We start from the raw sequence: 14,507 nt of genomic DNA on the forward strand, positions 1-14,507 counted from the left end.
TACGGTCCTCAAGGCAAAAGAAAGAGACTCAGAGGAAGCAGAGAGACGGTCAAAGATGTACCCGTGCTCAGCAACTCCTGCCTCCCTTTTCTTTCTCTAACAACTCTTTCCTCTGGTGCTGGCCGCTGAGGCAAGCCACAAAGCAGCTTCTCCGCCGCTCCGCCCGCTGTCAGGTGCCCTGGCGGCCTGCGGCCAGGGGGTCACGAGTTTGCGACGCGCCCCCGAAGCTCCAGCTCCGGGAGGCGGGAGGAGCAGAACCAGCAGCAGCAACAACAGCAGCAGCATCGGCGGCGGCGCTGTGGCGCGCCTGCGCACAGCCCAATCACGCGCGGTGCAGCGCGGCGCGGGGGCGGGTCGGCGCCCGGGGGGGGCTGTCATTCGCAGCGCTGGTCGCCGCCCTCAGCTGCGCCGGTCGGTTCCGGCTCCTCCCTCTCCTGTGCCTGGGTCCCACCATGGTGCTGGAGTCGGTGGTCGCGGACCTGCTGAACCGCTTCCTGGGGGACTATGTGGAGAACCTGAACAAGTCCCAGCTGAAGCTGGGGATCTGGGGCGGTAAGCGAGAGGGCGCGGCCGCGGGTTGCTGGGGGTTGCAGACGCTGGCCATGGGGCCCCAGCCGCAGGCTGCTCCCCTCCCGGCTCCAGCCCCGGCCGAGTTCCTTTTGCCGTCTGAGGCTCCGCCTCCGGGGAGGGCACTCGGTGGGGCCCCCTCCCTGGGCCGCAGGTGCAGGGCGTGGGGAGGCCTGTGCCCGCCTCCACCGCCACGGGGTCCTGGGTGCTCGCAGGGTCTGGAGAGGGGCGGTTGGATCAAGCCCGTCCCGCGGAGATTCCCAGCTTTCGTGTCCCTGAGTCCGAAGTCCCTGCCCGGTCACATCTGCCCACCTGGGGGGACCTCTGCCTGCCCTCGGCCTGGCCCCTTCGACTCCACAGAACCCTTCCTGTTCTCACTCCAGGTGGAGCGAGGCTGGCTGCGTGGTCACACACGCCCAAGTGGCATCAAGGAAGGAGAAACAGGAAATTGTGTTTCTCAGTTATCTTTTCTGGCAGTTGATAGCTGTCAGGAACTGGCTTTTCCCTAAAGGGTTTGGGAAACGATTGGCAAGTAGGGGAAGATCATTAGGAAAGGCTCTTCGGTAGAAATTCTTAACTTATAATACTCTCAGCTACTGAGAAAGTGACTACTTCCCTTAGGATTGATTTTCCTCTTAAGAAGAGGAGTTTCAGTTTTGTTTTGGAGCAACAGAGAGAAATTCAAGCCACGAGCTACATCATCATTAATTAGGTGACTCCGGGAGTTGGTGATGGATAGGGAGGCCTGGTGCGCTGCGGTTCCATGGGGTCGCAAAGAGTCGGACACGACTGAGCGACTGAACTGAACTGGTTGCACACTGAAGAATTGACACCAACGCTTCTATCCTAGAGGCTGTGTATAGAAGTAGACCGTAGTGTGCTTCTCCATCTTCAGAAAGCTTATTTGCACCATTTACCTGAAAAGCTCTGGGGACACTGGGGATACTTCCTCACTCTACAGAAGAGTTTTGGGAATTTTGTCAGCTTTGAAGGGAAATCTGTAGTAGTACTCAAATGGATGTTCGGTTCATGGCCACTGTAAGAACATTTCCAGTGTAGTTAGTGCAAAATAAATTGTGCTAGATGTATAAAGTACACAGCAAGTTTTGAAAATACTCAATAGGAGAAAGTGTAATATCTCAGCAGTTTTTTATATTGATCATGTGGTAAAATAATATTTGAATATATTGGGTTAAATAAAATATACCATTAGAATTTATTCCATTTCTTTTTGAGCTTCCATGGTGGCTCAGATGGTAAAGAGTTGGCCTATGATGTGGGAGACCCAGGTTTCATCCCTGGGTGGGAAAGATCCCTTGGAGAAAGGAATGGCTATCCACTCCAGTATTCTTGCCTGGAGAACCCCGTGGACAGAGGAGCCTTGCAGGCTACAGCCCATAGAGTCACACAGAGTCAGACACAACTGAAGTGACTTGGTACTTGTGCGTTATGCCCATGGCCAGCATCAACTTTATAACAGGCCCTGAGCAAATAAACCCATTTCTTTTAGGAAATGCCTCTGATGGAAGTCCATTCAGGTTTATCAGACCACAGCTAAACTCGTATAAAGTTTTGCTGCCTTTTGTTTTTGTGATAAGCATAAAGAAAGCAATAAGTTATGAGCTTTTACAGCTATTGCTTAAATATTTTGTTTATAATACTAATTCTCTCATTAAAATAGGCAAAACTGTGAGCTGGTGATTTCTGTTCTTTGAATAAATTTATCTTACACTTTTTATAGTAAAACAAATGAGATTATTAAGTTATTATTAAGAAAACAGCTGATATTTATGAGATCTTTAACATTGACAAGCTTTATAAAGAATTTAAAATTTTATATAATAATTACTTGAAAACTGGTTTAGCAGATAAGATTTATGAGTCACAGAGTTTGACCTTTTAGTTTTTTTCTTAAATTTTCATATGTTGAGAAAGGGAAGAATTCCATCTGCAAACATTTCGCACAGCTGATCTACTATTCTTTCCAAACAAGGGATAAATTGATACTTCTTTGACTAATCTATGGCAATGGTTTTCAAGCAGGAATGACTTTGCTTCCAAGAGAACATTTGCATATCTGAGACACTTTTGATTGTCCTGCTGTGGGGAGATGTGTGCTTTTGGTATTTCCTGGGTGAACCCCTAAAGACTGTTATGTTCTAAATGCTCAGGACAGCTCCCCACAGCAAAAAGTTGTTGTTGTTTAGTCACTAAGTCATATCCGACACTTTGTGACCCCCATGGACTGTAGTACTCAGCCCAAAATGTTGGTTGAGAAACCCTAGTCTAAGGGGAATATTGAAATTGTATTTTGCATTTATAGTAGACCTTCTGGTGCTGAATAGGTTGTAGTAGAAAATTAAAAGGTACTTAGAGGAATTATATGCTTCATGAAATTTTTAACTTAAGAAAGAAACAGAAGTTTTAAGAAGTGACTTGGTAGCATGTCAGTAAAAATGCATAATCTTTGCTTGGATGGTATCAGGAAGGAGTTTTAGAAATCAAAATGGTGTGTTGATATAATTTGAAAAATTTTCTGTGCAAATATTCATACATATACAGGCATTCCCAATGAAATCCACAAGAAACAAAAAATTAGAGTGAGAAAGATGGGGAGAATTATTGGAAGGCCTAGAATCTGAAAGTTTATTGTGAATATTGCCTTAAATTGCAACACACACACACATAAAGGCTTTGTCATCTCCGTTTTTATTCTTATAAAGATTTTTTTTAAATGCCCAGCAGTTCCTCTGTAATTTTAAAAGTGATTTACACATAATGATTTTTAAAAAATTCTTGCTGTGGTGGAGAAATGAAAACTTATTTACTAGCTGTGGGATATAGGAGAAACATTTAAATTCTTTAAGCCTTAGTTTACTTATCTCCCTTTTAAAATGCGGAAATAACACTATTTGTAAGGTAAATCATGTGAAAAGTTTTTGTGATTCTAATTGGTAAATTGTTAATACTGATAGTAATGGTGATGATACACAAACCTAGTTGAATGATGGAAACCAGCCTGCTTGTTTTATTTTATACGAATACCTTGAGAAATATTGAGAGTTTGGTTCCAGACCACTGCAATAAAGTGAATATCAAAATAAAGCAAATCACATGAACTTTCTGGTTTTCTAGTGCTTATTAACGTTAATTTGGAACATACCTTAGTAGTCTTTCAAGTGTACAATAGCATTATGTCAAAAAATGTACATACTTAATTTAAAATACTTTATTGCTAAAAAATGCTACCCATTATCTGAGCCTTTAGTGAGTCATGATCTTTTTTGCAGTAGGTACATCAAAAATCACTGATCACTATAGCAAATATAATAATAATGAAAAATTTGATAGATTGCAAGAATTACCAAAATGTGACACAGAGACATGAAGTGAGTAAATACTGTTGGAAAAATGGCACCAGTAGGCTTGCTTGACAGGGTTGCCACAGACCTTCAATGTGTAAAAAATTTGTAAAAAAACAGTATCTGTGAAGCTCAGTAAAGTGAAGTGCAGTAAAATGAGCTATGCCTATATTTTCATAAGTATGACCTTTAAGGTTTTCACATTCTTCAGTGTAATAATTTTGTGTAGAGAGCTAATACCACATTTCCAAAGATTGTTCTTAAAAGAAAAAAAACTATTTCCATTTGAGTTTACACTTAGAGAACTTATACCACCTGCCAGGTATTTTGTAAGTCCGATTTTCAAAGGTTCAGAAAAGTGCCTGGTGGGCATGTTGCTGCCTATGTAGGTGGGAAGGTTTGTCTAGGTTTTGTTACCCATAAACTGGTACCAGGAGATAAGTTGCACAGCCTTTAGCTATTTGAGGCATGTCCAGAATTTAATTGTTTTAAGAGTAACATATTTGAAAAGGTATGTTGAAACACCAGATCTTTTGCAATTTGGTTTAGGCGAGATTGTGGCAATGTAGAACCTTTTTCAGTTTGATTTTTCAAGGTGACTTGCCATGAAAAGTCATCAGAAAATCTCCATTCAGAATTCTGCTGCTCTTGCTTCCATTTGATAGGTAGAATATACACAGAGGCTGTGAAGAGTTGGATGTAGGAGATGGCTGTGGTGACCTGCTGGCCACCAGTAGGAGTAGGAGCCAGGTGGAGTACCCTCAGAGTTTTAACTCTGATTACTCTATTGTCCTTCACTCTGCCCTTGACACTTTCCTGTCAGCTGCCAGATGTTCTGAGCTGAGCAGCATAAGGGAGGAGGAAACATGGGATCTAATTACATGTCCAGTACTGCCTGGTTCACTGGTTTTTAGCAAGTCACTGCCCAGTGACTACTAGCTTTGTATCTGTAAATGAGAAGGCAAGGCAAGGTCGTTTCTTCCGGCTTTGAACTTTAGTGACTTGAACAAGGCCAGATCCATGTGTACTCATTCATTAAGTACTCCCACTTGCCCTGCATTCATGGAGAGAAATGATAGTCAAATCATGTTTACCTTTTTGTTCTTCACTCACTACTGGTGAGCAGATTCACAGTCATGAAGTATGACAGGAAGAATGAAGTTCCAGCCTCATGCTGATATTTGCAAATCCAAATCTATATATTACATTGTCTTAACAGGTAGCTGAAAGGCAGCTTGAAAAAACAGGCCTCTTTGCTTCTTTCTAACCTTAATCCATAAAACATAGCAATATTTAAGCATTTCTAAACCTGTTGAGGAATTTTATTTCTCTCCTCCCAGCCAACACTTAGCCTAGTGAAAGCCACACTTCTCATTAGCTTGTCCTGTCACATGTAAACAAAAAAGTTCAATATCGTAACATACTTAGGTATTTAAATATCATTATTTAAAACAATGCTTTAAAATTTTATTAAAAACAACTTTCCACAAATTTGAATAGTATGATAAATTAAAACCACCCCTTTCTACAAATAGAGCTGGAAGTTGGTACTTGGGTAACCATTCTGCAAAGGGGCTCTGCCACACTACTTACTCTTACGAGAGCCCTGAAATGTATTTGAAAAGGAGAAAGTTCAGTGGTGACGTGGCAGCTTTCCAGCTTTCTTTGCTGAGACTTCCTGTTTCCATAGGGAAATGGAAGAGTGAGAGTCAGTTGTTTCTTCTCCTTCCCCCAGCTTCCCCTCCCAAGACAAAGTTACTGTGAACTCCTATTAAAAGGACTCTAGATGAGATAATTTGGGTTAAATAGCTGGATTCAACTGAAATGAGTTGATATAATATTTTATTAAGTATTTTTACTAAAGCAATAGTTATCAAAATAATTTGATTTATTTTAGAAATGTTCATTCATTTACTTTAGCTTAGGGCTTCCCTGGTGGCTCAGATGGTAAAGAATCTACCTGCAATGCAGAAGACCCAAGTTTGATCCCTGGGTTGGGAAGATCTCCTCGAGAAGGGAATGGCTACCCATTCCAGTATTCCTGCCTGGAGAATTCCATGGATAGAGGAGCCATGTGATCGTAAAGAGTTGGACACGAATGAGTGACTAACACTTTCGCTTACTTTAGCTCACGTCCTTGGGAAATGAATGTGTTTGAATATTTATATATACTTTCAAATAAATAATGAGTTTATGTTACAGATAAGCAAAGGAAATCTTAAATAAAAAGTGCATAGCACCACATATTCTTTTTTCACCATTTTATAATATGCAAAGCTAGTTCCCTGGATGAGGGCATTTTTGTTTATTGGTTGATTTTTTGTTTTTAATCCCAGTTTTGTATTTGTCTGTGTGTTTTATATCAAGAACATTGACCAGGGAGTCGGGAGACATAGATTCTATTCTAAGCACTACTGCTGTTGCTGTTTAGTTACTAAGTCATGTGACTCTTTGCCACCCCTTGGACTGTAGCCTGCCAGGCTCCTCTGTCCATGGTATTTCCCAGGCAAGAATATTGGAGTGGGTTGCCATTTCCTTTTCAGGGGATCTTCCTGACCCAGGGATCGAACCTGCAGTTCCTGCTTGGCAGGCATCGCCTGCATTGGTGGGCAGGTTATTTACCTCTGAGCCACCTGGGAAGCTGCTGCTGCTGCTAAGTCGCTTTAGTCGTGTCCGACTCTGTGCGACCCCATAGTGGCAGCCCACTAGGCTCTCCCGTCCCTGGGGTTCTCCAGGCAAGAACACTGGAGTGGGTTGCCATTTCCTTCTCCAATGCATGAAAGTGAAAATTGAAAGTGAAGTCACTCAGTTGTGTCCGACTCTTTGCGACCCCATGGACTGCAGCCTCCCGGGCTCCTCTGTCCATGGGATTTTCCAGGCAAGAGTACTGGAGTGGGGTGCCATTGCCTTCTCCGCCTGGGAAGCTACTACATATTAATTGTATAACCTTGCATAAACCACCCAGTCTCTTTAAAAGATTTCCTCATGTATAAAGTGAAAGCAGATTAGGTTTTAAGGTCTTCATGATCCTAAAACGTTCTAAATCATAACTTATGAGTTTCTTTTGTTTTTAGAAAAATGTAGATTTTTAAAAAGTACTAAAATGACCCTTTGCAATGCTATCTCCTGCTTCTGCGTTTCCCACGGAGACACATTTCTTTTTCTTAACATAAAGCTTGACTTTCCTTTCCTTTCTGGTTATATCTTTGCTAGTAATACTGATTTTAGTTACCCTTTTTGGTTTTGGGTTTCTAAAGAAATTCTTTTAAAAAGCAAAAACCAAAAATGGCTCACCAGCTATCCAGACCTCTCAGTGCGGGGTCCAGTTCTTACATGGCTTTTTTTTTTTTCCCCAAGGAGGACAGAATTATCAGATTCTCTAAGCTATCTGTGCTCTTTGGAAGATCGTGTAATGTTTTTAATACAGCCTGGGGCATCAGGAGATTTGAGCCCTGGCTGCACCACTTACTATGTTCACATAGTGTTCTTAGGCCAATCATTTAACCTCTAAACCCTGATTTGTTTTTACATCCTGCCTCCTTTTACACCCAGGAGGCTGTGAGGATCAAGTAATGTAGTAGATCTGAGAGTGTTTTCTATCAATAACATAGAAAGATTTATGTTCTTAATGTAGTCATTTCTATTTCAGTACAAATGGCAACCCACTCCAGTGTTCTTGCCTGGGAAATCCCATGGACCGAGGAGCCTGGTGGGCTACAGTCCATGGGGTTGCAAAGGTTGGACACAACTGCGCGACTAAAACACACACAGGCATTCTAATTAACTGAGTCAGTGTTTTCTGAGTGCCTTCTATGAGGAGAATCAATGAGTTTGAAGTTAGGTGGGGGATTTATATACCTGAGTGTTAAGTGCCATAAGAATAGTGTAGTGAAACTTCTGTGAAAATTCAGATTATTTCAGACTGGAGGTATTTAGCATCAGCAATGAATTTCTTACATTTATTCTGTAGGCCATTATGTGTTTTAAAAGCTATTCTTGGACTGAGGCAGACTTGCTCCACATTATATCAGTGGCATTTGATTTTTATTCACAAATGTACCAACTTTGTTATTTTGTATAATTTAGCAGTCTTTTCTTTTTCTTTTGAAATTTTTCTGAGCTGGCTCCAACTCTGCCTCCTTGGTTTCATTTGCTAATTTAATGGATTTACTTTCATTTCCCTCCTCTGGTTCATTCATAAAGATTAAATTAAATTTTGATTGAGGATTTACTCTTTTAAGATGCTTCTTTAAAATATCCTTCAAGATTAGCTTTGAAAGTTTATATGTGACACTCTGGTCACATACATTTGTTTCTTCATGATTTACTTTCATTTCTTTCATCATATAGTGCATTGAGAGGCCTGGGTAGCTTGTGGGCCATCATTTACTTTCATCATATAGGATCAAAATCAGAAACCTTGTCTTCTGAAGCCAGACTAACTTTTGCTGTCATCCTTCAGACTTGGCAGTCCATCATAGAAGGCAATCACTTCACAGAGCCTCTTTTCTTCTTTCTCACCTTGGTCTCCTTAGAAATTTGTGGGCTTAGACACACTTGATTGTGGGATTGGCTTTAGTGCCTTCCTCGCTGGCAGAGTTAAGTTTATCCATCTCCAATTATTAGTCTTTCTTTCCTCCCTTTTTTTGGGGGGGGGGGTTGTTAAAGATTAGACACAAATATTTATCCTTCCTCTAGGTTTTCAGGAACTTCCTATGACCTCTGTGCTCTTAGCCCTGGGTGATCTGATTATAGCTATTAAAGTTCCTTGCATGTATATAGAATTATATTATCTTGAATAGAGATGGAAAACTAAATCTTAACTTTTGCCTCAGCAGTCAGTTAAGTACAAAGAGGCTGATATTCTGTATCTGCAGAAAAGCATGCATTTTAGTGGGAGAATACACTAAGAGCACAGTGCCTTACTTAGATAAGGCACTCATCTACCGGTTGAATAAATGAATGCACTTTCACCCTGGTGTTAATCAGAAATACGCTGCTGTTCCTCCCCTTTTCTTTGTGTTAGGAGTAGTGACTCCTCCTTCAGTGCAAATAATTTATAGAATATATCATTCTTATTATCACTGTTATGGTTACTATTTGTTAGATAACATTTACATTTTTTCCAGAGAGGAAATATGCATTTGATTGCTAGACTCTTAAGTAGTAGAAATAGATCTTTTTTTTTAATGTTTCTGTAGATAGTAAATAGTAAATATAGGAGGAATTTAGATAAAACATATTAAGGTCATATTGACATTGACATTAGAGTTTACCTTGTTTCCCCATTTCATATTATAATTTAATAATATTAACATAAAAGTAATATCTGTTTATTGTAAAAACTAGAAAATACTGAGGAACATGAATTAATAAATCCTTAATTCTGCCTCCCAGAAATAAACACTATTACCTTTCTCTCATATGCCTTTCTAAATGTACTTGTTTAGCTCTGTTAGCCATGTTGGTAGCTTTACTATTTCACATCTTAAATAGCATCTATCACTTCATTAAAGAACCACAGTGCCACTGTGGTAGAAAGTGTGCTTTTTATGAGAGCACTTATATTTTTACATATGTTAGTGCTTTAACAATTGTTAGAAAATGCTTCATATCTACTGCAGGTTACTTGAGAACATTCCTGGTGACCCTTGACCCTCTAGTTGAAAATCAAGGGGAAGAACAAGCAAAATTCATGAGCAAGTTTACAAGCCTCCCTAGAGGTGTTGCTGCTGCTGCTAAGTCACTTCGGTCGTGTCCAACTCTGTGCGACCCCATAGACAGCAGCCCACCAGGCTCCCCCGTCCCTGGGATTCTCCAGGCAAGAACACTGGAGTGGGTTGCCATTTCCTTCTCCAATGCATGAAAGTGAAAAGTGAAAGTGGAGTCGCTCAGTCGTGTCTGACTTTGTGCGACCCCATGGTGTTAGGTCTTGTTAAACTGGTGTGTATGGCTTCACATGTGCACTGGCTTCTGTGCGCATTACTTCTTTTGACTCACATAGAATTCCCAATTGTAATTTTTTGTAATTCGTCATCTGACAGAATTAAGTCCAGGAATGTTCTCCCACTTTATGTAATTTTTATTCATATAATACTTTTTTTAAAGATTTTTTTTTCTTAATTCTCAAAATACATGTCAGTTTTCCATGACTACTATATTATTCATATGTTTGGTCAGTGATGACATCTTGTCAGTTCTAGCCCCAAAATAACTTTTTCATCTGTCTCTTTGACCCTGAAGTTATTGCCTACTTTAGGTTTTAATTTTTCTTCAGTATATTGTAGAAATTTTCCTCCTGTTATTATGCTGTAGTATTTTCTTCCCATTTGCGAGGCTTCTACCTCCTACTTTCCTTTTCTTGCAGCTTTTAAGTTTATTATAGAAAATTTACAATATGCATATATAAAGAAGATGAACTTTATTATATGGTAATAACAGCTGTGATTATTATGGTGTCTAGTGTTAGAGTTGTTTGTTATCTATGTATATGTGCATATATGTAATTTTAAATATATAGATCAAGCTGGGCATTCTTTACCATTGTTTTAAACCTCACTGCTTTATGAGTGTGTTTCCCATGTCTGTCTATATTTTGTTGCTCTGTTATAGGTTATTATGATGTTTGCTGTCTTTTTGGACTTGGAGTTCTTTAGGTCCTCCCCACCCCCCCCATCAGTCCTTTCTGCTTTGTAACCAATATTGCTGTATCTTTAGGTAAATTATTTGGACAGATCCATTTCTTAGAACAATAGAATAATGGTTCTAGCTCAGATTTTGTCATCCTCGTTGTACATATTTCATCTCTCTCTTGTAACCAGTCTGAACTTTTCAGTCCGAAGACTCTTGGTTAGCCTAACTCCTGTCAACCTTTCTGGCTTTATCTCCCATCCTCACATCCACCTGCAAAAAACCACATGTGCATTCTAAAATACATCGTACTCCGAGATGTCTGTTGCCTTCTTTTCTTGGTGGTGGTGGTTTAGTTTTAAGTCGTGTCTGTCTGACTCATGCGGCCTGGTGGACTGTAGCCCACCAGGCTTCTCTGTCCATGGTATTTCCCAGGCAAGTATACTGGAATGGATTGCTCTTTCCTACTCTGGGGGATCTTCCTGACCCAGGAATCAAACCTGTGTCTCCTGCATTGGCAGGCAGATTCTTTACTGCGGAGCCACCAGGGAAGCCCTTTGCTCTCTTTTCTTATCCACCCAATAAATATTCCTTCAGTCTTCTAGCTTGAACTTTTGTGTGAAGTTCTTAGTCTCCCTTGGCAGAACTAGGTGGTTCCTCCCTTGCGTCTTATGTACTATTCTGTTGGCATGTCAATAGAGTATTAACCAAATTTTAGAAATTTGCTCTCCTCAACCAGCAGGCTTGTTCTCTCTCTTTCCAGTACATGACTTGGAGTAAGTGCTTAATAAATGTTTGCTTGAATAAATCTGAGATCTGGGGAAAAGCGAATCTCTTAACAGTGGCATAATAGAGGAATATACTTTTTAGAATACCACCAGAAAGAAACTGCTTGACTGAGAAATGTTTTGAGAGAGCATAGGAAGCATAGTATTTTTTGAAAAAGCAAAACAAAAACAGAAATGTGTCATGAGTGATTAAGAAAATGCATGATTGAATAATTTATACTTGTATTTCATGTTGGAACTTGCATTTTAGTAATCTTTAGAGAATTTACATGAAATGAAAACTTTTTTTGGTTTATATTTTTATGTAAACAATATTTACTTATTCTGTATGAACATATAGGTGCAGTGTTTAAAATTTGAGTCATGCAATAGTGTCATTATGGCTTTTGTTTTTATAACTTAATATCTGAATAAACTTTTAAAAAGTTGGACTAATGAGAGAATAGTAGAAGCATAAACAATTACTGGGGAATAGGATCTTTGAAGTTTTAAAAGACCAGCACTGTATTCTTATAGAAATTATTCACTGACCCTATGATTAAGGAAAAGATTCTGGGTTACAGGATAATTGATCTGTTCTAATAGTAACCTCTTTATTTCCTTCTTTTAAGATTTTGGCTTCATCATTCAAAATGATGGATATATAGATATTTTCAGTTCTAGAGTTCTTTAGTCTGAAAGGCATCAGTTTCTTTCTCATTGTCTATTTAAATGTTAGCCAGTTTAAATATTTTATGATTTCTTTTGCATTGGGCTCACCTAAAGTATGCCATAACTAATACTTCTTGTGTATATAGAACAACTCTTTTGTGCCTTAGCTTCTTAAATTCTTGAAGTTTGCTTTGCTTACTTCTTAGCATTCAGCATAGTGTTGGTGCTGCATTAAGATGGGGTATACTAATACTAATTGGTGTATTAACTTTATAATTTTTGTCTTTTTTTTTTAAAGGTAATGTGGCCTTGGATAATCTACAGATCAAAGAAAATGCTCTGGTAAGTTTTTTTTTTTTTTTTTTTAATATAAACTATGTTGAAAGTAAAAATGTTAGTTGCTCAGTCCTGTCTGACTCTTTGCAACACCATGAACTGTAGCCCACCAGGCTCTTCTGTCCATGGAATTCTCCAGGCCAGGATACTGGAATGGGTAGCCATTCCCTTCTCCAGGGGATCTTCCCAAACCAGGGATTGAACCCGGAATCTCCTGTATTCCAGGCAGATTCTTTACTATGTTGACTACCCAGTTAATTTGATAAGCTCTTTGAAACCCTGGTTGCTGGGTACTTGGTACCAGGTACCAGATGAAGTGATTATTTGTTTAATGATTTATTCTAGGAAAATCTGAGATTGAAGATTTAGAAAAAGAATTTTTTTCCTTATGATGGAAATAGTATCTTTTGGAAAATGAAATGTTCTTTAACTATAAACTCTTTTTCTATCATCCTTGTTTATATTTTGCTTCTCTTATGAATTCTTTCTTAAAAGTCAATTGTAAGTTAATAAAAACATTTTTTCACCTATGAAACATATCCTTTATGAGTTGCTCAGATGTAAAAATTTTATTTTTCCTTAGAGATGATCGTGTATTTAAATAATTACTACAGAGATGATTTGGGGGCACTTAATAGTTTAAGATGTTGTTTAATTTTTTTTTTCTTTCTTCTGAAGAGTGAATTGGATGTTCCTTTTAAAGTCAAGGCTGGCCAAATTGGTAAGTACTTCACTCTTCATTTGAATTATTCTTCATCCTTTTAGTTTTTTATTTTTCCTGTTGTTTAATCTCAGACATCTTTCTTAGCTTGAACAAAATGTGATAGGTTTTTGGCTTATGTTGATTAGAGCTTTCGGAGTTCTGAGCCTAATGTATACTGTACCTAGTATATGTATGGAAGTTTTTGAGCAAAGTGTAGAAAATTACCTTTTAAATTAGAAGGATATTTGAACTGCAGTGATATTTTTCAGGCTTTGGTTCCACCACAGAAAAGTATCTTCATTTTCAAAGTTGATATGCAGATTTTTTTTTAAAATTTCAAAGCAATATAATTTGCAGACTCTAGTAAAGAGAATTTGTTGTTGTTCAGTTGCTGAAAGTGAAAAGTGAAAGTGAACGGTCAGTCGTGTCCTACTCTTTGTGACCTGTGGACTGTAGCCTACCAGGCTCCTCTGTCCATGGGATTCTCCAGGCAAGAATACTGGAGTGGGTTGCCATTTCCTTCTCCAGGGGATCTTCCCGACCCAGGAATCAAACCCAGGTCTCCGGTATTGGTGGCAGACACTTTAACCTCTGAGCCACCAGGGAAGCCTTACTCAGAACTCAGTTGCTGAGTTGTGTCCAATTCTTTGCAACCCCATGGACTGCAGGACCCCAAACTTCCCTTGCTTCATTATCTGTTAGAGTGTGCTCAGATTCATGGCTGTTGAGTTGGTGATGCTGTCTAACCATCTCATCCTCTGCCGCCCTCTTCTCCTTTTACCTTCAATTTTTCCCAGCATCAGGGTCTTTTCTAACAAGTCGGCTCTTTGCATCAGGTGGCCAAAGTATCGGAGCTTCAGCTTCAGCATCAGTCCTTTCAGTGAATAGTCAGGGTTGATTTTCTTTAGGATTGACTAAAGAGAATTTAAGTATAGCTAATTTCCCTTATGTTTTATTCAGCCATTTCACTTGATATATTGTGCAGCAATGTGGTATAAAAGATATGTTCTGTTAAGTTGAAAGTCTGTGTAGCTAAACTCTCACACTAAGATCATCCATAACTAAGCATACATCTTTGTTGGAGAAATTTTTCAATAGGAATTTTAATATTGCTGCTGCTGCTAAGTCGCTTCAGTCATGTCTGACTCTGTGCGACCCGGTAGATGGCAGCCCAACAGGCTCCCCCGTCCCTGGTATTCTCCAGGCAAGAACGCTGGAGTGGGTTGCCATTTCCTTCTCCAATTCATTAAAGTGAAAAGTGAAAGTGAAGTCGCTGAGTCGTGTCCGACTCTTAGTGACCCCATGGACTGCAGCCTACAAGGCTCCTCCGTCCATGGGATTTTCCAGGCAAGAATACTGGAGTGGGGTGCCATTGCCTTCTCCATTTAATATAGCAGGTCTTTTCAACTCTCCATGCTGCCTGGTTTTTACTTTTTAAAAGCTATAAATTACAACCCTAGATGAGTTACT

At 39.5% G+C, this 14,507-nt stretch overlaps 1 protein-coding gene across 5 annotated transcripts in view; it reads left to right on the plus strand.

Moving 5' to 3' along the window:
- Positions 1 to 372: 372 nt before the first annotated feature.
- VPS13C (vacuolar protein sorting 13 homolog C) overlaps positions 373 to 14,507 on the plus strand; it is a 181,463-nt gene continuing 167,328 nt past the window's right edge. For 3 of the 5 annotated variants that reach the window (XM_070797480.1, XM_070797481.1, XM_070797479.1), the window contains exons 1-3: positions 374 to 552; positions 12,297 to 12,340; positions 13,013 to 13,055. In XM_070797480.1, coding sequence (XP_070653581.1) covers positions 453 to 552; positions 12,297 to 12,340; positions 13,013 to 13,055 — 187 coding nt within the window. In that variant the 5' untranslated portion in view covers positions 374 to 452. Of the gene's footprint in view, positions 553 to 12,296; positions 12,341 to 13,012; positions 13,056 to 14,507 lie in introns of all 5 variants that reach the window. The other 2 variants (XR_011568837.1, XM_019968742.2) reach the window with 2 other exon arrangements.

Source organism: Bos indicus, chromosome 10, assembly GCF_029378745.1.
Source record: "Bos indicus isolate NIAB-ARS_2022 breed Sahiwal x Tharparkar chromosome 10, NIAB-ARS_B.indTharparkar_mat_pri_1.0, whole genome shotgun sequence".
Lineage (NCBI taxonomy): Eukaryota > Metazoa > Chordata > Mammalia > Artiodactyla > Bovidae > Bos > Bos indicus.